The sequence below is a fragment of the Pyrus communis genome, chromosome 17, assembly GCF_041283825.1.
Source record: "Pyrus communis isolate YQ-2024b chromosome 17, ASM4128382v1, whole genome shotgun sequence".
Lineage (NCBI taxonomy): Eukaryota > Viridiplantae > Streptophyta > Magnoliopsida > Rosales > Rosaceae > Pyrus > Pyrus communis.
In genome coordinates, this window is record NC_142581.1 from 14,078,111 (window position 1) to 14,103,770 (window position 25,660).

A 25,660-nucleotide genomic window follows, 5' to 3' on the forward strand; every position below is an offset into this window, starting at 1 on the left:
AGCTTTCATATCCTTTTCTTTTTCATAATACGATAAACCGTAAAAAGTTTGTTGATTTACCACTACTCCCAAATGCTTTATAGGGACTCGTGCCAGCATCTTCTGCTATGATACCATGACAAATTTTGTTCGTTTACCACTATACCTTAAAGCTTAACTGTTCAGAAGTAAGCCAAAAATTATTTAATAATTTATCAAGACCAAAAAGAAATCACCAAGTCCATGGAGTATACAGCATACAAGTCATATAAAAAAAAAGGATACAGGGGAAAGTAGCTGATATTCATAATCTGTATCTTTTCCCTTACCTGTCAGCCTCATCTGTCCATGAAAACCTTCGTTGAGCTGCTGAAGCACGTAGTGACTTTAACTTTATAAAATCACATTTGCGAATAAATGACAGCACTCGCCATCATCATCTCTATTTTATTTCAGGTTCCTGCTCAGTTTCTAGACGATCAGTCAATGGTTGCATATCTGTGTCATTCTTATCTAAAATGACCAAAAGATTATTTTCTTCCATGGATTGGTTCACAGTATGAGATAATGCAGCATGCCCCCGTTCTTCCAACTGTGTAGTTACCTCCACTACTACAAATTTTTACATACATGACGCATTTTATGGGTCATGTTAAAAGTTTAATGACACAAGGGTTTAGCGTCATCTTTGTGGGTGTCATTAAAGATATTTTTTATGACGTTGAAAGAGTGTCATGTATTACTTTTAAGGACGCCCATTAAGTGTCATTAAATTAAGAACTTGTGTCATCTATTACCATTTAAGACACAGAATAAGTGTCATAAACATAGGAATGAGCGTCATGGTATACTAATCATGACATACGCACAATGTCATGTATAGCATTTAGAGACACCTAACAAGGATCATTGAATTAAAAAAGTGTGTCATCTATTTCAATTGGAGACCAGAATATGTGTCATAAACAGAGGAAAAAGTGTCATGGTACAGTAAACATGACATATGTATAACGTCATGTACTATAACACTCCAACGTCATTGAATATTAGCAACGACACACAAAGCGTGTCATAAACAATTTAATACATGTCCTGAAATATGTATGATGACATATATAAAAAGACTTATCATAATTCATCGAAGAAGCAAGATATTAAATTAAACAGTATTGCTTCATAAATTTGTAATTCATCCAGTACCGAAGTATTACAAAAGACAATATAATGTGTAGAGTTTCCTACTAAAATAAAACTATAAATTCACTTAATTTAAAATTTCACAAACTAGCTAATCTAGTGTTTCATCTATTGGGATGAAGTCATCAACATACTCAGCCCACTCTATTCTTAATGCATCAATTTCCTGTTGAGTGTATGTAGCTTTTTCTTTGAACTGCAACAAATCACAACCAAAGAGAACATGTTACAACAAAAACTAATTTCAATCATTAACTAATAAGGAAGTGGTCAATTAGCATCAACTAGCCCAGAAAGAACAAAGGCTCTGTACTCGTATTTTTCGCTGATGTGTTTTTTTTTTTTTTTTTTTTTTTTCACTCGGTATAGAGCTAATAAAATGTCAAGCGAATACACCCGCTTAAGTGCTCTTTGTAACAGTAGTACTAACCTTGGTAATAATTGAGCAGTTCGGATCATCAACGATTTCCTTCATGTATTTCATCACATAATATCCACATTCTATAGTTCCTTCTTGCAAAGGGCACTGCATATAAAAATAAAAAAAGTATAAAATGTAAGTTAGTCAGATTAATTTAAAGCAGTCTCCACAACATACACACGCACAGCAAAAATGCAAAAATAAAAACATATAAACAAAGAACTTTAAAAGGATGTAAGATATCATGACCATAGCAATTCAAATAATCATTTCCACATATCGTTTAGCGTAACATTTCAGATTTTGTGCTCCTACATACAAAACGCAAATAATTGTCGGCACATATCCATACATACAGTCTTGTCCCATCCAGTACATAACCTATCAGCATGAAGTAGCAAATACTCTTTCATTTCCCCTGATGGTATCATTTTGTTAATGCAATGCCAAAAAAGACCTTTTGTCATATGATTATCCTATGGAAAGGCATATCTTTTAATATACAGAATATTACACCACGTACTTAAAAATTTAGTGGATTAATAACAATATTTATTACACTTATTACTGGCTATTAACCAGATTCCTTATAAAAAAGATCTTGTTGAAAGATAGTAAGATACCACTCGGTACTTCCAACGCTAAAACACACTCGGTAAGGTAAAAAAATAAAAAATAAAAGCAAAACCATTCAGTATTCCAGAACACCACCAAAATATTATCAAGAATAATGAGAAGCTTACAGGCATGCCGATCCCGTGAGACAAAGATTCCTTACCTTTACTACTTTCCAATTAATATTTTTTCGACCCTTTATTCCCTTTTGAGCTTTAAACATCTTCAATGCTCTGCACATAGAGGATAATAACACATGAAATATATACAAATCTTGAAATGCATTAAATAAAGACAAACGTATATCCAAATACTTACAGTTCAACAATGTTCTTCATTCCAGGATCTATCTGTATCCAATTAAGCGAGTCCATATAATACATTAATTCCTCATAGGGGTCAATAATAGCCAACAACCAATGAAACCTACAAAACATAAATAATTGCATTCTTTATCACACAATGGTCAACTACTGATCTGTTAGGAACAAAAGTTCAAAACACATAGTACTAATAACCCTTTGTTATACGGAGCAAAAATTAATTGTCCTTTTTTGCAGTTCTGTAATCTAAGAGCCAGTGCATTTGATCTTTGTTCCTTTTTGCCAGCCTTTTGGGAAATTCTGCCAGGATCTACAAATCCAAACATTCCATCAAGATTGTTCTTCTTCAACGTTGACCAAAGTTGCCTACAAAAAATGTGGCAATTAGTATCTTATCATTACCCAATGTGGGTGCATGCAATAGACTGTATTGTATATAAATTTAAGATTATGTCAAACCTGATGTAAATTGAAATGCAAACAGTCGATATTTCAGCCATGGAACAAAATTGAATGATGTCATCTCCACCAATAAATGTTGTGTGCTCATTTCCGAATAGGTCAGATTCCATAATGATAGGTACAGTAACATCCTTATGCATGTTTTGAGCTATGAGCATAAGTGAACGCAAAGCCAAAGGTTGTTTTTGGGATCTTTGCCTGAGGGGTGGATTCGTTCTCAACTTTGCATAGATAGATAAATATGGTGAAATGAGACATATTAGTACTATAATTTTTTCCACATATTCATAAGAAAATCACATAGGAGTACCTCATCATTTATCACGACAAGATGTCGTGGCCAAGCTACGTGACTCCCAATTGCTTGTTTGATATTCACAGCTTCACAACTAGGTATTGGAAGAAGAGCATCTTCTTTAATTGCTAAATCAATAGAAACACGTAGGTTCTTAGGCCCAAGTGGAATTCCATGTATTGGCCCGTCTAATGGGATGACTGATCCATATGCAACAATGTTCTTAGCAGTGTCTATAGCGAGCTTGCACTGTTGTACCTTAAAAAAAAAAAAATCATTAATCAACTATTGTCGGGATTATAGCATAAATAGGAATTGTAAAGGGCATGTACCTTCTTGATATCAAATATTTTTTCCATGGAATTTGTAATTTTGTTTGTCTTATCGTTGATGTTCACATCATATATGTTCTCTTGGTCACTTTGCTTTACCTTGGAAAATTAAATTAATTAATAATCGCTACTTAAAATAGCCAAAAAGAACAAATACTACAATGACTATGTACCTTGAAATGGTTCTTGATATCACTTTCTTTTTCGTTTGAATTTGCAATTTTGTCCGTCTTTTCCATGATGTTCAAATCAAATATTTCCTGCATATCCTTTTGCTTGACCTAAGAAAAGTAAACTTAAATTAACATTGCTACTTATTATAGTTAAGAAGAACGAAACTTGCATGACTAGTACATACCTTCTTAGCTTCAATCTTATCCATGGTTTTAGTATTCTTGTTAACCTTTTGTTTCGCTCTCTTCTTAGACATGAATTTCGGCACATCGTCATGTTTTGCTCTCTTCTTAGACATGATTTCCACCAAATCACCCTGTTTCACTTTCTCAGTAGATGTTTCATTTTTTTTCTTTCTTTGTTGTGCAACTAGCTTTCTCAGAAATATGATTGGACTGTACCACATTATATTGGACCAACTCTTGCATCTTGCTCAACTGATCTGGAGTTAACAAAGAAGCAATCAAATTAAACTTCTTATTTAACTCCTCAATGTGTAAACTTTGCTGCTCCAAATGTGTTTGCATCATTTGTTGTTGACTAGATTGAGTTTTGCATCTTGGAGTCTTGAAGTACATTCTATGACTGACACCAGTTCCAACACCTCTTACACGACCCGAATATTCAGGTGTTTCCAAAGCAATTGTCAATATGTCATTACTACCAGACGTTGGTAAAGTCCCATCTTCAACGGCCTTAGTTACTTCATCCTATAACGGTTGGCGTTAGTATGAAATACATCAATTAAGTATCTTTCCCAACCTTACAGATAAAACTTACTATTTTATCAGCGCGTACTTTCACCATCTCATTCGTATAGTTTCCTTTTTTATCAACACGCCCAAGCTTCCAAAGCACTGATCGATCAATGTCAGCAGTGATTCCATAAGCTGATTTCTATTTGGATGAACGTATCAAAATTATATCAGATAGTTTTTATTTGTATAATAATTAAATGAATACAAAAGTAACTGGACATTACTATTTGTTCTTCCAATCTTGCATAGCCTTTTCTAGAAAGTCGATGAGGGTACTTATGCTTAGCTCGCCTCCTCGATTCATCCCATACTGGCTGACGAATGAAATCATAGATCTTTGGTGGTTTCTTTAAGACTTCAGGTTGATCTTTGAACTTTAATATGTACTCACATGTTAGACTACTCTTGAATGTTCGCCATGTCTTTGCAGCACTCTTCAAAACATCCGCTCTGCTATTTGAATGTACTATAAAGGCTTTCTACAAATGCATAATAGAAATTGGTCATTACTTTCACAAAGTCATACAGATGTAAAAGCTTTTTTTTTTGTTTAATTTTTTGGAGATATACCTGAACCATGTCCCAAATCTTTTTTTTATAAGATGACTCTACTTCTTTCCAAGTTGGAATTGTAATTGGAACTGTGGTACGCGCCATAACACCAATAAAACTTGCTAGTTTTGCTCCTGCAAGTCCACACGGATGTCCCTTACTATTATATCCAACCTCCAACCGATCCCCATCACTTCTACCTTGCACCAAGTCTTGCAATTGAGTTGCACCTCTTGGTTTCCTTGTTACAAAATCTTGGTCATCTTCTTCTGAATCTGTCATTTCATCAATATATTCTGCAAGATTCATTTAAAATCAAGACAATGATCAAATTAGTAAGGAAGAAAGAAATATAAAGAACCTTAAAGGTAATGTTTGGTTCATTGAATGAACCTTAAACGGATAGGCTCATGCCAATAGTTGGTTGAGGAAGTAAGGAAAAATAAAGACATAGGGCAATTGGCCATTCTCCAAAATCATAAAACCAACCTTCATTCAATTCAATTCCAATGTTCATTTCAATAAACAAATACTCCCTAAGTGACAATTGTCAATACTCAAAAAAAAGAACAATATGAATTCAACTCCTATTTCCACAAAGATTATCATCATACTTCATCTCAGCCCAATAATCTCTAAATAAATTAAGCCTTACCAATAAGTCACAACTAAACAAGATAAATCCAAAAGTATGGAGAAAATATAAAGTCGTAATGTAATTTAAAAAGATGCATTCAACATAGCATTCAATAACATATGAAATAGAGTAGATATTCCTCTGAGTGATATGACTATGTATTTTCAACCCAAATGCCTTCGCAATCATCCTGCATGTAGATATCATCAGACTCCTCAGTTAGAACATCAAATGACTCAATGGGTGGCAATTTAGTAGTAAGACATTCGCGTTCAATTATAGTATCTCCTAGCTCATCATCATGTAGCCAATCATACTGAGGCCCAGGCAGTACAACCGACCACCTTGAATCCTCTGGATCTGCAATGTAAAATATCTGCTTCACTTGAGTAGCTAAAACAAAACTATCTGACTTATGTCCAATTTTGTTGAGGTCAATTAATTTGATCCCAAACTCTTCTAATCTGATGCCACTTTTATTTTCAACCCAATCACATTTAAATACTACACGCATGAATGCGTTATAATTAAGTTCCCATATCTCTTGAATCACCCCATAAAAAGTCATATCTGAGATAATAGGATTCTTATCCTTAGCGCTTGAAATTTGCATCGTATTGGCCACTAAGCTTACTCCACTGTTTTGAGTGACTTGTGAATCATCATGAGACTTGGTGTGAAAATTACAACCATTAACAGAATATCCAAAATATTTTGTTACTTCATATCGAGGGCCATGTGCTATCCATCTCAAGGTTTCTTATATGTGATTATTAGGGACATTAAGCTCATCCTCAACCTGCATATGTTGGCATAATTAGTTTGAGTTCATAAACAAAAATGTTAGTGCATAAGTACAATGCGAGTTTAATACCTTTTTTTGCAGCCAATAAATGAAAGTTCGATTATGTTCATCCTGAAGCCACTTCAAATTTTTTGATTTTTTGGGGTGTTCCTTAATCAAGGATTTCTTATGCTCCCTGATAGTTTTTTTAATTAGGTAACATTGAGTTGGTCAAAAGGATAGGAAATGTTGTAAATAAATGAAAAAACAATGAGTTAAACTATATAAATGAGTATGAATGGTTAAACTTACTTGATATAAGGTTCCACTTCAGGTGTGTTATCCAAAACATAGTGATGTGCTTGCTGCCAATGCTTTTTATCCGCCTTCAAAAATTTTCCAGCCGATAATGGATAGCCAACATCTTTATGATGTGAATGAATCTTCAATGGAATTCCAATTGGGTCTACCCCTAATAAATACTCGCTACAAACCTCTATAGCTTCTTCTGCAATATAACATTCAACCATACAACCCTCTGGACGATATGTATTTCTCACATAACCCATTAATATTTTCATGTACCTTTCAAAAGGGTACATCCAACGAAAATAAACCGGTCCATATAAGCGAACTTCCCTAACCAAGTGCACTGTGAGATGGACCATTATATCAAAAAAGGAAGGTGGAAAAATCTTTTCAAGCAAGCACAAAGTAATCACCAACTCACTTTGTATTTCATCTAACCTTAAAACATCCACTGTTTTGCTGCATAAGTGGCTAAAGAATAGACAAAATCTGGTGATAGCATATCTTACATGCTTTGGCAGTACTGCACGAAGTGCCACGGGAAGTAGTTGCTGCATAAGTATATGACAATCATGAGATTTAAGATTAAACAGTTTTAGCTCCTCCATTGACACAAGGTTTCTAAAATTTGAAGAATATCCTGATGGGACCTTGAGTTCGGACAATGCTTTGCAAACTGAAATCTTCTCAGCCTTAGATAATGTATAAGGTGCTGGGGGAAGAAATGTTTTGTTATTTCCATGTTCTGGTGCCAAATCTGTACGTAGACCTAAAGCAATTAGATTATTCCGAGCTGCCACACCATCCTTTGTTTTTCCAGGAATGTTAAGTGATACGAGATTTATACGTACACAAATTAAACCCTATTTGTGACAATTGTAGTAATGATGTAAGTAGGGATCGTTCTAACCGGGGATTAACTAGGGGTGCTTAAACACTTGACTCAAATAAATAAAACTAACTTTTAAAACACTTAACTTACTTAACAAGAATTCAAAACAAGTACACAAGACTCCAAATACTTACAACACAAAAATAAAACAAATACGAATGATTAAGACTCAACGAAATATGGGGGAAATGTGTTTGGGCAAGATTAAATTAAATGGAAAGATTATAATTAAGGACAAAACGTAAATATGAATGTGATGGAAATATGGATGATGGAATAGCCAAGGGGTTCTTCTCCACACATGTTACACTTGCATACAAGATTGATTCTCAGTTGGTCTTTCGATAAATTATGAAACTCAACACTCCGGGTTAATTAGGTCCGCTTAAATTAACCGTCAAGTTCTCCTTAAGTTAATGAATTGGATGGGTTAGCGCAACGCAATTCACCACATTCTCCAAAAGTCCTTTACGTGAAAAACACAATAAAGATACAATCAAAGATCATTAAGCATTATGAAAACTATAAGTGTTGACAAGGCATTCGTTACTATGATGAGCATGAAACTCGTGCCAAGAATTCATTTAACGCGATTGTTTATAAGCAACCTCCACTACTTGTGAATATAAGTTCATAACGATTAGGTGAAATTCACTTATATTCTAGCGTCATATTCATGCATGAAAATTAAGCGCGCATTCTTAATAAACATTCATAAATACGTTATCAATCAAACGGTTAAACAATTTGAATCCACAACTTATGAAATTCCAACAAAAGTTAATCAATTCATATTGCAAATATAAACATAGTTTCGAATCACCCCCTAGCTAAAGGGGGTTTAGTTCCTCATAACTTTGAAATCAAAGAAACCCCTAAACATTCCAACAACTCAAACTTGAATTGTATGAACGTTTAGGCACTCTTCTCTTCCATTCTCATACGTACAAAACAAAGAGAATTAAATTTAAACTTTGAAATCAAAGAAACACCTAAACATTCCAACAACTCAAACTTGAATTGTATGAACGTTTAGGCACTCTTTTCTTCCTCGTTGTTGTAGCACAAGGTCTAAGGTGAGCTTTGGGGATTATGTGAAGTGTTTTGGAGGGATGGGAAGTGGTTGGATAGTGGCTGCAATGGAGGAGAAAAACTGCACAGAAATGGAAGGGGATTTGCGGCACAAGGGTTGTGTTTGTGTTGTGTGAAGTGTTGTGAATTGAGATGAGATGTTATGGGGAGTGAATGCAAGGGCTTTTATAGGAGAATGAAGGTGTAAATGGCTGTTTGTTTAAGCATGCAAGTGGCTAATTAATGATGAACAAACAGCTAGGAAAGCATGTGAAAGCTGGAATTGCATGTGAAGATGCTGGAATTGCATAAGGAATCTGGAAAGGTAATGGGATTGCACGGCATTGAGTGTGGGATGAGTGATTTGTGGTGCAATGATGAAGAATGCATGAGGAATGGATGCAATGATGAAGGAATAATCTGGAAATGCAAGGTGGAAAGCTGGAAAGCATGTGAAGATGCTTGAATTGTTGATGTGCACGGCAAAGGTAAGGGAGAATGTGTTGGAAATGCATGTGATGCATGGCAAGGTTGGAGAAAAGGTGTGTGAATGGATGTGGGTTAAATGATTAAAGGGGGTGGAAGATGGCTGAATGATAGATTGAATAATGAGGCTCTAGGGTGGAATAAATGGTGCGGCTGAGATGGGATGATGAATGAATGGAATGAAGTGTGTATGCATGGTTTTGGTGTGGAGAAAGGGGTGAATGTGTGGCTGATTTGTGGTTTAATTAATGAAAGAATAAAGGGTGCATGTTTGAAGGATTAAAGGGACATGTGGGGTGTAATGCATGTGGCTTGTTTGTGGAATGTAGGAGGGGATACACGGGTTAGGCTTGGTTGAATGATGATGATGCATGTGATTGGTGGGAACAAAAGGGGGAAGCAAGGCACAAGGGTGCTTGAGTGAATGATTGTATGTGCATGTGGATTAAAGAATGAATGGTGGTGTAATGATGAAGTGAAATGGCTAAAAATCTAAGGGAAAGGCACGGCAAAGAGATGTTTGTTGGTGTAAATGTGCAATGGTTGCAATGATGAAATGGATGGGAGTGCATGTGTTGATTTGTGGTGCAATGATTAAGTGTAATGGCTGAAAATGGGATGGATTTGCAAGGGCCACGGCAATGAGGGAATGATTGTGTTCATGTGGCTGAAATTGGTGTGTAATTGGGCTAGGGTTTAAGTGCATGAAATAGACCCAAATTGCTCCCCTTTGCATGGCAAGGAATGGTGTTTGTGTTAAGCCCATGGCAAGGTGTTATGTGATTGGGTTAGGGCCATTGTTTTGTGTCCTCAAGTGCATACAAGGCCTTCAATTTCATCCAACACTTGGGCTCCAAGTATAAGCTATCCATCCTTAGCCCAATAGTGCTCCAAAACACTCCACAATGCACCCTTTCGTCAAACACGTCTTATTATCCTGAAAATACACAAAAGAAGCATAAAGGACTAAAATAACTAAAGAAACATAACGTAAATGTACGAGAACAAGCCATTTAAGTAATGTACCATAGATACTCTCACAAACATTTTTCTCAATGTGCATAACATCTAAACAATGTCGAACATGCAGTGACTTCCAATATGGTAAATCAAAGAAAATTGACTTCTTTTTCCAGCGAGTTTGAACATCAGCCTTTTTGTCTACTTCTTTTGCCTTCTTATCTGTTTCTTTTGTGTTCGCTATTCCACTCCTCACCTTCTTTTTTCCAAGAAGCTTTGTATTCTTTGACATAATATTTCCTTTGTTTTTGTTTTTTGATGGGAGATCTACATTCTTCTTACCCCATGATATTTTGATTCCTTCAACTTCATGCAATATTTCTTCCCTGCTCAACGGAGATGGAGCTGATCCAAACTCTTGAGTACCATCAAATGGTTTTTTTTGTTGTCGGTAATGATGATTTTGTGGTAGGAATCTTCTATGACCAGTAAAGATTACCTTTCTCCCTAACTTTAGCCATTTAGAAGATGTTCTATCACCACATATAGGGCATCCAGAGTATCCTTTCACACTACACCCACATAAGTTTCCGTAAGCAGGAAAGTCATTGATAGTCCATAATAACACAGCCTTTAACATAAAGTTCTCCTTATTGTATGCATCATAAGTTTCAACACCAACCTCCCATAGAGTTTTTAAGTCATCAATAAATGGTGCCATATAAACGTCGATATCATTACCTGGTTGCTTAGGGCCAGATATCAACAGTGTTAACATCATAAATTTTCGCTTCATGCATAACCATGGTGAAAGGTTGTAAGTGACCATAATCACTGGCCAACAACTATATCTACTGCTTAAAGAACTATGGGGATTAATCCCATCTGTTGAAATTGCTAGTCGGAGATTTCTTGGGTCACCACCAAATTCTGGCCACATGTGGTCAACAAGCTTCCATAAGGGAGAGTCAGCCGGATGACGCAACTTACCATCAACTTCTCTATCTTGGGCATGCCATATCAAATTCTTTGCTGTCTTGCTGTTATAAAACATTCTTTGAAATCTTGGAATAGGGGGAAAATACCATAATACCTTTGCACGTACCCCCTTACTAGGCTCCCCAGAACTTTTGTTAACCTTCCATCTAGAAAAACCACATGTAGGACATGCAATTGCATCTAAATGCTCTTTCCTGTATAGGATGCAATCATTGGGGCATGCATGTATTTTTTCGTACTCAATTCCGAGAGAAAACAATGTTTTTTTTTGCTTCATACACAGAAGGGGGTATTTCATTCTTCTGTGGGAGCAATACTCCTAAAAATTCTAGTAAATCTGCAAATAGTTTATCACTACACCCATTCTTTGCTTTTATATTGTACAATCTGACCAAGGTTGATAACTTTGTGAAGTTTGAACCAGGGTATACAGGTTTCTCTGCATCCTCTAACAACTTCTCAAATTGTTCAGGATTTGAAGCAAAATGATCATAAGCTGCTTTCACCATCCCGATAATGTTATCTTCAACTATTTCTTCCCGATTACTCATTTTCTCATTCTTACTATCTGGAACAGCTTCTCCATGCCAATACCATGTACAATAACTTTGATCTATACCATTGAAAAAGAGATCCTCTCTTATCTCTTTAACCGTCCTTGATTTGATGTTACCACATTTTAGGCACGGACAACGTATGTAGTTAATATCAGTAGCGTGAAGCATAGCATAATTCAAAAAGTTTTCAACCCCTTCAGAATACATTTGTGATCTTCTATCCATAGACATCCAAGATTTATCCATTCTAAAATAGTTATATTGATTGATATTAGAATAACACATATAATGAGATTGCATGAGGGCACAATATATAAACTATTGCAAGCTAAAGATAAAAAACAGAAGCAGAGCTTATGAGGAGTTTTATCAAACACGTGATGTGCTATAAACAGAAGCATAGCTTATGAGGAGTTTTTTCTATATAAACAGCGTTCTACACACACATACACACACACACACCCATGCGCACACATATATATGTATATAAAATACATATACCTAACTTCAATCTAAATAAAAATAAAAATAAAAACAATGATCATGGCTCAACTACAATTTGTTCAGAAACTACCTTAGCAAATGACAAGGCTAAACTAAAATCTATCCAGCCACATAACTCAGACTAATCAATACAACTTCACAAAACAGATTAATATAGAAATTATTTTCTAGAAAACCCATAACCATTCCAACAAACTTACCTTACACAATTAGGTTTTGAGGGAAATTTGAGGAAAACAATCAATCTGGTTGATGAAAACTGTGGGCGTCCCAGAGAGACAGAGAGAGCGAGAGAGAAATAGAGGGAGAGAAAGAATGACAATGAGTCTTCCTAAATCCAAGTGACGTATTGTTCTTCTAGAAAAATCCAGAAACCCTACATTCCCAAACTGAAATTAAAAACCAGAACAAAACCGAAATCACACTAGAAACAAAGGCAAGAAGCGGAGAAATCAAAAGCGGAGCAGAGAAATTACCAGAAGTGGAGGATGCGACGGGAGGAGGGCGAGGAAGAGTGGAGGGAATCGGGGTTGGAACTGCAAAGCGAGAGAGAAAGAGAGGAGAATGAGAGCTTTGATCTTTCATTCTCTATCTGGGAGTTGGCTGAAGGGGGGTTGGGTAGTGGAGTGAATGAGTCGTGAGGAAGTTGTGAGTCACGGGATCTTCGCTCTTTTCTGAAATTTTAAATCCTTCCGTGGATTTTTTTTAAGTTGCGTCATCCATTTATTTTAATAACATTTTTAATAAATAAATGTCATTAAAATTTTTAATAAGTGTCATGAAAGCTCTATTTTGTAGTAGTGCTCATCAATTTCTGTGGACTTTACTGACTCTTGCTCAGAAGATCTCTTCCCTTTTCATGAAACACGTCTACCTTTTTTTGACTGAATTTCATCACTTTTATTTTGCAATCCCTGAAGACGCTTTTGGCGCTTATCATGATACACACGAAGCACCTCCAAGTGACATTACAGGAACAAACATGGATAACTGATATGTCAGAAAATGGCCGGAGTACCTCTCAATTAAATGAAACGAACGAAAGTGACATTTTCAACTTTCAAGACCTACTATACTTTAGTTTAATAAATATTGGCCAAGACAATATACCTAGAAAATGAGAATAATATGATGAGTTTGTGATAATACAAGATAATGGCGAAAGATCTCATTAAAACTAGAGCTTCTAAAAATGCTCAGACAAACATCTATCTATATAGTGTATACTTACATTTTATTATTTTATAAAGAGATATATTAAGAAAAAGAAAAGAACGAGGATCAAGAATAGGCTGTCAAGGTGACCATACCAAACGGCACAAAACTTTAAGAACTCCGAGAAGAACAATGGTAAAGAAAATAATATCACAGAAAGTTTGAATAAAGATGTCTATATTCCATGTCTCTGGACAAAACGAATCCCTGAATCTATCAGTGAAATACACCCCAATATATTGTAGACATTGAAATTTCGGTGAAATGAATGTTGACCAATAATTAAAATTTTAACGCTCACGTGTCGCATAAATTTTACATGTAGCGTGTGACTCAACGAAAAATCGAAATAAATTGGAAAAGTCATCAAATAGGACACATGTCAATACCTAACAGAAATGATTTATTTCATCTGATTATTTAAATCCAAAAATCAAGTTTTGGAATTCTATAAATAGGAAGCCAAGGCATTCATGAATGGGACGAATTGATTTCACACCAAAACCTTGAAGCTTTGAAACTCTAAAGCTCTCGAGCAAATCCCGAAGGATCAAGAAAGCTCTCTTCGTTCTTCGTCAAATCCTCCTTCAAGATCAAGCCCTGACGACCCTTGAAGAACTTCCACCAACTCAAGATCAAGCCCCAACGGCCCTTGAAGAAAGTGTTCATCGTTCATCATCCGTTCATCCCAAGATCAAGCCCCAGCGGCCCTTTGGATCAACAACATCAACAAATCCACACATCCAACCGTTCTTCAAGATCAAGCCCAAAAGCCCTTGAAGATCCGCTCATCCATCAACCTTCAAGATCAAGCCCGACGGCCCTTGAAGAAATCCGCACAACCATTATTCAAAGATCAAGCCCCAACGGCCCTTTGGATCAACAACTTCAAGATCAAGCCCAAAAGCATTCGACGATCTGTTTATCCCTGTTCTTCAAGATCAAGCCTCGACGGCCCTTGAAGAAACTTCCAACTGTTCATCCAAGATCAAGCCTCGACAACCCTTAGATCAACAACACGTCAACAAACCAATATCTTACGAAGATCAAATCAGAGGACCAAATTACAAAGAGATTGTAACCCCAAAATCATTAATACAAAATATTACTTTGTACACGTGTTCTTGTTTCAAGGAATTTTCGTGTTTACAAATTTGGCACGCCCGGTGGGACAATCTCTACCTCTTATCTCTCTCTTCGTTCATGAAAACCAAAGCACACCTCCAAAATCAATGGCATCAAGCAAGGGACAAGCCGTTCTTGCAACCACCAAGGGAAGAAGCCTGAGCACTTCCGCCACGAATGAAGCATCTATTGGCACCACAACCACTCCTCAACATGCCGCTTCAAAGTTGATATTGCTAAGCAAGCAAGAGGAGCATCAAAGGCGCAAGTCGGTCATCAACCTGACCTTGCTGGGAGCACCAAAGCATGCTGCTGAGGCGCACAAGATGACATCCCAAAATGGCCAATGGGGTTCTTCGTCAGCACCCTGGATGTCTGAAGGAAAGTTGTGTCTACTGGTTGCACAGGTCATGACCATCGGCATCACCTCTGTTGAAGAACAACTGGCTTAAATGAGTAAAGCAATTGCAAGGCTCACAAGGATTGTGGAGGAAAAAGACTTGCAAATCACCGCACTCATCAACCGACTGGAGACGCAGGATGACGAGAAACCCAACCTAAAGGTTAATCCACTAAAGAGAGAAGCCAATGAAGAAGAGGAACCTCCGGTGGAAAAAGTCAAAGAAGAGCATGAGCCAGACTAAGTGGCAACACTCATGGGATCTCTTTCTATCCATCAGCTGCAGGAGATGATCACTGACACCATCAAGGCACAGTACGAAGAGAGCTCGTACACCTCCATGTTGTACTCGAAACCTTATTCCAAGAAGATTGACGCCTTGAAGATGCCGAGGGGTTATCAGCCCCCAAAATTCATGCAGTTCGATGGGAAGAGAAACCCAAAGCAACATGTCGCCCATTTCATTGAAACTTACAACAATGCTGGGATGGAGGGAGACTACCTCGTCAAACAGTTCGTGCGCTCGCTGAAAGGTAAGGCCTTTGACTGGTACATCGACCTCGAGCCCGAGTCTATGAACAGTTAAGATTAGCTAGAAAAGGAATTTCTCAACCGCTTCTACAGTACTCGCCGCACTGTAAGCATGTTGGAACTAACCAATACAAAACAGTGGAAGGATGAACCTGTCGTCAACTACATCAATAGATGGCGTTCATTAAGCCTAGATTGCAAAGATCTTGGCTTTTTAAAACCTCTGCCATTGAGATGTGCGTTCAAGGCATGCAGTAGGGACTACACTACATCCTTCAAGGCATCAAGCCACGAACCTTTGAGGAGTTAGCCACCTGTGCCCATGATATGGAGTTAAGCATCGCCCATCATGGGAAGAAAGAATCGATCGCCGACTACTAGAACGACAAAGTTTTGGGGCCAAAGGTGGATAAGACTGTGTGGAAACCCACCAAGGAAGCAATGACGGTCAACACAACTCCAATCAAAATCTCTACACGAGGCAAGGCGATTCAAACCAAAGCTTTTCGTGATCAAAAGATGCGTAAACACATTTTGAAGGAGCTTGAGAAGAAGACTTATCCATTCCCCGACTCTGATGTGGTTGCCATGTTGAAAGACTTGCTTGACAAAAAGGTGATCGACCTACCTGAGTGTAAATGGCCGAAAAAGATGAATCGTACTGACAGTCCAAGGTATTGTAAATTCCACCGCTTCATCAGTCATCCGACGAAAAAGTGCTTCGTGTTGAAAGCTCTCATCATGAAGCTAGCTCAAAAAGGAAATCATCGAGCTAGATCTTGACGATGTGGTGAAGTCAAACTATACCACTGTCACTTTTGGCTTTTTCGACTCAAAATCTTCACCTCAATCGTTGGGGGCATGCTTTAAAACCATGTCAGTCAAGTCAAGTAAAGTTGAAGGATGGACTTATGTCACTCAAAAGAAAATGCACAAGAAGCATACGTCTCCTTCACAAGTTCACCAATCGGAAAGGGGGCAAAACAGCTCTCGTCAACCTCCAAAGCTACATGAAAGTGTTGAGGATGATGAAATTGTGACACGAAGATCGTCTTTTGCCATCACGATGCGCGATTTATTCCCCAAAGACTTCTTCAATCACTCGGTCAAGACTCTTTGCTATGAAGATTGCAAGGAATGCCTCTCCAAGATTGTTTGACAAATTCACAAAGCTCCTCATTCGCACGAGTCTAAAAGGCGACAATAAACGCTCTTTGCCTGCATGAGCTGAAATTGCAAACGGCACCAAATGCTCCTTGCTTGCACGAGCTGAAACTGTAAACGGCACCAAAAGCTCTTTGCCTGCACGAGCTGAAACTGCAAACGGCACCAAAAGCTCCTTGTCTGCACGAGCGTAAAAGGCGACAACAAACGATCCTGACCTGCAAAAGCATAAACTGTGTACGGCAAAATCATCATCAAAACCATCACTCATTTGAACTACATCATGACTTGATCCCTTCTTAACCGAGGGACGACAGACAATGCAATGGTGTGCAACGAATAGTGCAGCGACGGCAGTGCAACAAGCTCCAAGCAGCGGCAAGAGGCACATCAACGTCACCATCGAGGAAAGTTGTGACCAAAAGGCACTACACAGCATAAACTCGTTGCAGTCTTTTGCACAACCCCACATGGTAAAAGTGACACACTGGAACAAGCTCTAGGCAAGCAGCAAGGCCAATGTGCACGGCAACGTCACCACCGAGGAAAGTTGTGACCAAAAGGCACTACACAGCATAAACTCACTGCAGTCTTTTGCACAACCCCACACGGTAAAAATGACGCACTGGAATGAGCTCCAAGCAGCAACGGCAAAAATCCCACGACAAGTAGCAAGGTCAGTGTGCACGGCAACGTCACCATCGAGGAAAGTTGTGACCAAAAGGCATTACACAGCATAAACTCGCTGCAGTCTTTTGCACAACCCCACACGGTAAAAATGACGCACTGGAACGAGCTCTAAGGAGCAAAGACAAAGAGCCCATGGCAAGCGGCAAAAGGCACGGCAACACCGAGGAAAGTTGTGACCAAAAGGCACTACACAGCATAAACTTGCTGCAGTATTTTGTACAACCCCACACGGTAAAAGTGACGCACTGCAACAAGCTTCAAGCAGTGGGAAGAGGCACGACAACGTCACCACCGAGGAAAGTTATAACCAAAAGGCACTACACAGCATAAACTCGCTGCAGTCTTTTGCACAACCCTACACGGTAAAAGTGACGCACTGTAACAAGCTCCAAGCACCAAGACTCACGGCGGCGGCAGTAAGGACAATGTGCATGACAAGAAAAAGATATATGTAGAAGATGTACAATTCCTCATACATTTGGTCTTTCTTATATAGGAAAATGAAGATGCAAAATGACAAATCAAAAACATCCACTCATTTCATCTACAACATCCACTTACTTCACCTACAATCTCCACTCATTTCACCTACATCATCCACTTACTTCACCTACAACCTCCACTCATTTCACCTACAACATCCACTTACTTCAGCTACAACCTCTACTCATTTCACCTACAACATCCCCTTACTTCACCTACAATCTCCACTTATTTCACCTACATCATCCACTTACTTCACCTACAACCTCCACTCATTTCACCTACAACATCCACTCACTTCACCTACAATCTCCACTCATTTCACCCACAACATCCACTTACTTCACCTACAATCCCCACTCATTTCACCTACATCATTCACTTACTTCACCTACAACATCCACTACATAGTGGGCATTCATTTACCATCCATTCACCATCCATTTTCACAACAAATCTAGAATTTACATAACCAAAAAATAAATAAATTTAAAAAATAAATAATAATAAATAAATAAATAAATAAAGAAAAAAAAAAGTACATTGAGTCAAATAAAAGCTCATTTACTGATATCTCTGAAAAAAAAAGTACAGAAATGTGGATGTATATGAGTTAAAAAAAAATAAAAAAAATAATAAAATAATAAAAAAAGAAAAAAAAGAAAAAAAGCCTTCATTGATCAGGTGGAGCCTTATCACTCGGTGGAACTCCAGGAAGAAGGGGCACTGGAGGTTGATTGTTTGGAGCCTCAATACTCTATAAAACTCTTGAGATCGAAGGCAATAGGTGCCTCTGGAGTAAAGCCACAAACATCTGATGGTCACTCTGAATCCAACTTTCGGATTCCTGAAGCTGGTCAAGTTTTCTCTTCATGCTCGTTGAATAACTATTGGCAAGCATGTGCAACTCTCTATTCTCGTGCCGGAGCCCTCTAATCTCTTGCTTAAGGCTCGCCACCTCAGCCATCAAGGATTCAACCTGGCGAGTTCGAGCAAGAAAGCATTGGCCCATGTTCGATACAGAGCTCGCACATTGAACACTGAAAGCCAAAGAGTCTTAAACAGCCAACTCATCAGACCGCTTGGAAAGGATCCTGTTATCTTTTGGGGTGAGAAGATTTCTAGCAACCACCGTGGCGGTTATGTCGTTCTTCATCACAGAGTCCCCAACTGTTAGAGGACCGCTAGGAGATAAGAAGGATGGGTGCCATATGTTGTCTTAAGAAGACGTGTCAGCGTCTTCCTCAACATTCAAATCAAGACAATGGTCAGATGGGCAAGCCATTTGCAGGAATGATGAAGGAAGAAAAGGTCGTGTAAATCGAGTTCTTAGAAATAAAAAATGAGGGAAATTCCTACAGGCAGCAACTCTCTAAGTGTGTTTTTGGAACACGATTAATGCCTCTATAAAAAAGAAGAAGCAACAGGGCCTGTTCAGAAATCGAGGAGGCAGCATAGTCATTCAGAAATTAAAGAGGCACATTTCCAAAAGCCGGGCCTCTTGTTCATAAATCGAAGAGGCAATAGGGCCGCTTGTTCAAAAATTGAAGAGGCAACAAGGCCACCTGTTCAAAGATCGAAGAGTTACCGCTCTCCAAATTTTAAAAGACTGGCTTTTCCGGATTTATCATCACCTTCCACATGTAATCTCACCTTTGCAGAAATCACAGGCAACTTTGTCAAAGATTTCTGACAAAGTTGAAAACGCGTGAATCTTACTATTTCAATTACCCAACGGTTGCCGACAAAAGTAAAGGAATAGTGCCACTACTGGCAGTTGGGAAATTCCTATATATGTCGACCTTCGTCCTCCACAGCAAGGCAGACCTGCAAAAAAATGCCCAACCCTTCCTTACCTTCGAGAGTACATTCCCAGCAGAGCCTCTCGAAATGCTCAGTTTTCTTCTTCTCCGGGAATACCCTTGCAAACAAATGACACCAAAGTAAAAGTATCACATATCATCAGGGTTGAAAGCAAAAGTATCTCATATCATGTTTTTTCCCTGTCTTTTTCTTTGCCCTTGCTCTTACCTGCAGGACAAGGGGAAAGAGAGTAATCAATCGGAACCTGAAATCAAACTTCCGACCTGGAACTGCTTGCCTGGAACCTTTGCCTAGTTGCTTACCTTGTATTGCTCTCAAGTACTCATTGTTGCTGAGAAGTAATGTTCTGAAGCACCATTTAAATGCAAAGGTTGCATTCAACTCCTGCATCAATACGGCAAGAGATTGAAGCATAAGGATTAATGATGAGCTGGAACAGATCACTATAGCACGACGCCCTTCCCTGCAGAATAGCATAATCCAGATGGAGGAGTTTAAGTCAAAACCAAGCTCGGCATCGTTGCTTTAATCAAAGAGCTCGAAAAGCTTCAACAACCTTTTGCTGGCACCATCACCGAAGAGCAAAGCCTCACTATGCAACGCTGTCAAATCACCACCACTTCTTCGAAAGCAAGAGTATCTCATATCATGCTTTTTCCCCTGTCCTTTTCTTTGTCCTTGTTCTTACCTGCAGGATAAAGAGAAAGAGAGCAATCATTCGGAACTTGAAGTCAAACTTCTAGTCAGGAACCGACTGCTTGGAACCCTTCCCTGATTGCTTACCTGGCATCGCTTTGCTGGGGAAATAGACAAGGTAGCAGAAGATACCACATCTGCCTAGAGAACAAATAAGGCAAGCGAAAATGATAGATTGAAGCATGTGGAGACAAGCACAACAAAACACGTGCCGATTCATCTCCTAACCCTCTTCAATATGAATTGGAAAGATTAAACAAAGAAACAGGCCATCACCTCCACCTCGCGCTTGCCTGCCATGTGTCCGAATCGTGAGACGGCTCGTGGTCCAATTCCATTCAAGAACAAGCCTCGACGGCCCTTGAAGAAATCACAAGTCCTGTTTAAGATCAAATGTCCATCACCCTTGAATCAAGTTCAGCTCTAGAATGAGTAAATTCAGACATTTGGTGCAAATCTAGAAGAAGAAACCCCTAGCCCAGTTCAAGAATAAGCCTGTGGAAAGTCAACGATTGGAGGAAACTAGAAAATCCTCCAACCCCGTTCAAGATCAAAGCTGTGGAAAGTCAACAAGCGCAAAGATCTACCACGTGAAGCTCCTTGTGGTCCAATTTCATTCAAGATCAAGCCTCGACAACCGTTGAAGAAATTTCAAACAAAGTTCAAGAACAAGCCTTAACGGCCCTTGAAGAAAACTTTCAGCCCAATTCAAGATCAAGCTTCAAAAGCCCTTGAAGAAATTTCCAGTACATTTCAAGATCAAGCCTTGACGGCCGTTGGATCGATATCTACATTAAGGGACTTCAAAACGCATCTCCTACACATGACAAGCACATGTATGTGACGCGCCTTGAAGTGGGGGCATTTGTAGACATTGAAATTTCGATGAAATGAATGTTGACCAATAATAAAATTTCAAGCTCACGTGTCATATAAATTTTACATGTAGCGTGTGACTCAGCGAAAAATCGAAATAAATCGGAAAAGTCATCAAATAGGACACGTGTCAATATCTAGCAGAAATGATTTATTTCATCTGATTATTTAAATCCAAAAATCAAGTTTTGGAATTCTATAAATAGGAAGCCAAGGCATTCATGAATAGGAGGAATTGACATCACACCAAAACCTTGAAGCTTTGAAACTCTAAAGCTCTCAAGCAAATCCCGAAGGATCAAGAAATCTCTCTTCGTTCTTCGTCAAATCCTCCTTCAAGATCAAGCCCCGACGACCATTGAAGAACTTCAACCAACTCAAGATTAAGCCCCAACAGCCCTTGAAGAAAGTGTTCATCGTTCATCATTCGTTCATCCCAAGATCAAGCCCCAACGGCCCTTTGGATCAACAACACTAACAAATCACACATCCAACCGTTCTTCAAGATCAAGCCCAAAAGACCTTGAAGATCCGCTCATCTATCAACCTTCAAGATCAAGCCCGACGGCCCTTGAAGAAATCTACACAACCATTATTCAAAGATCAAGCCCCGACGACCCTTGAAGAAGCTTCCACATGTTCATCCTATGATCAAGCCCCAACGGCCCTTTGGATCAACAACTTCAAGATCAAGCCCAAAAGCCATCGACGATCTGTTCATCCTTGTTCTTCAAGATCAAGCCCCGACGGCCCTTGAAGAACTTCCAACTGTTCATCCAAGATCAAGCCTCGACAGCCCTTAGATCAACAACACATCAACAAACCAACATTTTACGGAGATCGAATTAGAGGACCAAATTACAAAGAGATTGTAACCCCAAAATCATTAATACAAAATATTACTTTGTACACGTGTTCTTGTCTCGTTCGTCGTCAGGAATTTTCATGTTTACATATATATATATATCACTAGAACATTGCAATAGTTCCTGAAATGGCAAAAATAAATAAAACAGAGCTTCCTTTATCTTGTTTCTTGCTGATATTGATTTATTACCAATACTTCTCCAAAACTCGTTATCCGTTCACATATTTGGAATAAAGTGACTTGCCTATGTCCATGTCGAGATAGTGAAATATCGACGTTTCATAGCACAATGTTTGACTTTTGCATCATAAATTATTATTAATCCTTACCAAATGAAAACGATAGAGACTTGAAGAAAATTAAAGCATAATAGAACCTGCTCTAAGGTCAAATTGAGATCCTTTGCAATCTTCCCACACTCTTTAAATGAAAGCTTTTCACTTGCTTCATCCATGTCTACACGCTTTAAGAGCTGATCACGCTGAGCAGCTCTCATAACTCAGATTTTGGTCCATGAATTGTACAGGGAGACCTGTGGAAAGAAAATAAGATAATGTTGCAGGTAAGTTGATTGACCAGTTCTGCCTTTAGCAGTATTTGAACTTCAAATTCAAGACAATCCTAGAAAATACGAATTCATGTGGACTTGGTAAAGGTATTCATGTAAAATTTTAGTAAACACAAAACTTGTAGCATCCAAACTGAAATATATTTCGTAAAAAGGTAAAAGGCGAACTCAAGTACCTGGGGTGTGTGGAAGAGATTTAGAGTTCCAGTAAATATCCAGTATGATATAAAATTCAAAAGTGTAGAAGAAAACACCTAGAAAAAAACTGTTAAAATGAACAGCATACTACAAAAGTACTAAAAGCTCAAAAGATGATATCAATGAAGCTATTGACCAAAATTAAAATCAAGCTCAAAAAAGCACCTCCAAAAGATTAATGAGAATAAAGCCTATCCTTACATGATATTGTTAATCCACATGAAGTCCATTAACCTATATTCATACCTCTTTCAGGACAAAAATTCATATAAGAGCTAACTAGTGTTACAAAGTGGGTAATAAACTCATAAATGCACGACTATTTGATTAAGGCATGGTTATATGATAAAACTATACAAAGTTTTCCAGTCCCACCAACAACGCTAGCACCCAACAATTCCAGCAGATAACCATGGACGCAGTGGCGGATCCAGATCCAGGAAATAATATTAGGGAGGTCAGTAAGAATAGCGCGCGCAATTTTTTTTAGCAAAAATAGCATGCATATCGCCATTTCATCGAGTCTTGGTAGGCCTTAAGTCATTTGGAAAGGCATACTGCACACCTGTTAATGCCTCATTTACAAGGGTAACTAACATGTTCCAAGGCTGCTCTTATATGAATGCTTAACAAAGAAACACATTTATCTTGAACACACTAACAATGTTTGATATCATTGCATCCCATGAATATGTTTGCCAAGAATGATGATGCTTTGTTATTCACTGAGATCACCATTTCATTCACTCTTCTTTCGGACATTTTATTAAATAGATGGAGGGCATGTATGAAGTCAACTCTAATCTTCAAAAGGGCAACACCCAAGGTATTCATGGACATTCACCGAAATTTGAAGGGTTAGTACCCAAGGTATCCATGGACGTTCATCGAAGTTCGAGGGGGTCAGCTGACCCCTCTTGCCCCTCAATGTATCCGCCACTGCCATGATGGACGTAATATGGAAACAAATAAAAATAATGACATAATATATGTCTATGAAACTCAGATAATAACTTTTTAGAACGTCCACTTCCCCTTTAAACCATGTAAATTGAAAAATACTCTTTCCAGGTAATTCAAACATGGCCTTTGACAAAAGTACCTCACACCTCTCTTATAAATAATACACTGCCTTTCAAATGCTAAAAATGATGACTGTAGTATCAAACCACAATGCTTCAAAGAAATAATAGCTGCTTAAGACTTACTGCCACACCTTTTTCTAAAAAAGTATAATGCACACACCTCATTCCTAGTCAAGCCCTTTGTTCTTGTGGCATGTACCAAATCGTAAATTTGTTGCTCAATTGGAAGTTCTACAAGCTGATCAGTGATTTCACACTTGTTTCTTTTTCTAAACTTCATTTGCTGGTCTTCATCCTAATGATCATCCACATGTCGAAGAGTTTTTTGCGCAAAACTCGTGGGAGTATAATTTTCTGGAAAACTCATATAGTACTCAAACTGTCCAAAGTAAGAAAGGGATAGCAAGTCATGACCAACATGAAAGGTGCTTGCTGCCCTGAACGTATTGATTATTATTTATGATTAATAATCGACAAAAAGTTAAGGACAGCACTATCAGAAGAATGCAATGAAAGACAATCAGTATAACTTACAAGGTTGCTAATTCAAAGATATAAGGGAAAATAACTAGTAAAAAAATTAGTACTGTTCTCTAAGCTTTATGCCCTGCAGGCTTTCCAGTGTAACCAAGATCTTTCTTCATAACCGAAACAATAAGAACCTTTAAAAGCAAAATAACATGAAATGCATTTAGAAAGTGAAGAAAACACCAAAAAATAAAAAATAAAAAAAAAAAAGAAAAAAGAAAAAGGGGAACTTGAAAAGATCCATAAAAACTTCCAAGGAGTTATGTTACCTTGCCATTAGCTTCTTCAAGCGTATCACAGATTGCCTACATTTCTGGTAGATAGTCCTTCACAAGCACATCCTCTTTAACACATTTTCCAGATAAACCACCTCCACTTGCAGGACTTTCTTTTCCATTTCCAAAACTCTCCTTAGCCTGCCCTTCATTGGTGATCTCAATCGTCTGTTGAGAACCTAACGTTGCCCATGTCGATGCAAGTATAACATGTTGTTACTCACAATCGGAATGTTTCTTGACTCCCCTTCATCACCAGCTTCTTTTTTCCTAATCAACCCTTGACATTCAAGGTTCTTCACTACATAATGAAAGTTTCTCCCTTCAGTTCCAAGCTCCTTAGCAACCTGACTTTGTGTAATTCCATTTGTTCTATGATAACCCAATTTGTTAACGAGCCACATTACTCAACTAAACAAACCGAAAAAAAAATTCCTCTCTCATCATGACCTCCAAAAAATTGCGCTAAAGCTAGGTCGTCACCTGTAACTGGCGCTCTGTATGGCCCGAGAACAGTGATAAGTGATTAAGGGTCGCTGTATCTTCATCGTTCTCCAGATGCAGTGTTAAATGTGCAAGGGGGCCATAGAAACTTCTTTTTGAACGACTCCGCTCAAAATTGTTTAGAAGCATCTGCTCCACTCAACTTTAAACAGGACACGCAAAAAAGGTACTTTGACCTCATTAGAGGGGGAGGGTGAAGAAGCTAGGATAGGAGGGTAAAGTTAAAGAGAGTAGAATGCATTTAGGAATGTGGAATATAGGGTGTGTTGTGTAATCGTCATATGCCACTGAAGCTCAAGGGAAAATTTTATAGGACGACAATA

General features: G+C 38.2%; 2 protein-coding genes and 2 pseudogenes across 2 annotated transcripts; all 4 read right to left on the reverse strand.

Annotated features, from left to right (window-relative positions):
- LOC148689507 (uncharacterized) overlaps nucleotides 1-25,660 on the reverse strand; it is a 33,017-nt pseudogene that overhangs the window by 6,467 nt on the left and 890 nt on the right.
- Nucleotides 1,249-4,508, reverse strand: LOC148689508 (uncharacterized). The gene is made up of 10 exons (XM_088689387.1): nucleotides 3,983-4,508; nucleotides 3,798-3,905; nucleotides 3,625-3,723; nucleotides 3,308-3,550; nucleotides 2,995-3,218; nucleotides 2,731-2,901; nucleotides 2,531-2,638; nucleotides 2,376-2,445; nucleotides 1,607-1,711; nucleotides 1,249-1,372 (listed from the first exon to the last, which is right to left on the reverse strand). Exons 1-10 carry the CDS (start codon nucleotides 4,202-4,204, stop codon nucleotides 1,268-1,270), a joined length of 1,455 nt encoding a protein of 484 aa, XP_088545513.1. The 5' UTR covers nucleotides 4,205-4,508; the 3' UTR covers nucleotides 1,249-1,267.
- On the reverse strand, nucleotides 4,204-5,390 carry LOC148689509 (uncharacterized). Its single transcript, XM_088689388.1, has 5 exons — nucleotides 5,127-5,390; nucleotides 4,781-5,035; nucleotides 4,597-4,695; nucleotides 4,324-4,508; nucleotides 4,204-4,240 (listed from the first exon to the last, which is right to left on the reverse strand). The coding sequence occupies exons 1-5, from the start codon at nucleotides 5,388-5,390 to the stop codon at nucleotides 4,204-4,206; spliced, it is 840 nt and encodes a 279-aa protein (XP_088545514.1).
- On the reverse strand, nucleotides 5,900-12,049 carry LOC148689510 (uncharacterized; annotated as a pseudogene).

Excerpts from the sequence above, each read along its gene's own strand:
- LOC148689508 (XM_088689387.1), bottom strand. The coding sequence starts at position 4,204 with ATGTGGTACAGTCCAATCATATTTCTGAGAAAGCTAGTTGCACAACAA. Across the intron at positions 3,219-3,307 it reads TTGTCGTGATAAATGATGAG|TTGAGAACGAATCCACCCCT; the intron begins GTACTCCTATGT and ends ATCTATGCAAAG. Across the intron at positions 1,712-2,375 it reads TTAATTGGAAAGTAGTAAAG|TATATGCAGTGCCCTTTGCA; the intron begins GTAAGGAATCTT and ends TTTTTTTATTTT.
- LOC148689509 (XM_088689388.1), bottom strand. The coding sequence starts at position 5,390 with ATGACAGATTCAGAAGAAGATGACCAAGATTTTGTAACAAGGAAACCA. Across the intron at positions 5,036-5,126 it reads AGATTTGGGACATGGTTCAG|AAAGCCTTTATAGTACATTC; the intron begins GTATATCTCCAA and ends ATGCATTTGTAG. Across the intron at positions 4,696-4,780 it reads CAAGATTGGAAGAACAAATA|AAATCAGCTTATGGAATCAC; the intron begins GTAATGTCCAGT and ends TCATCCAAATAG.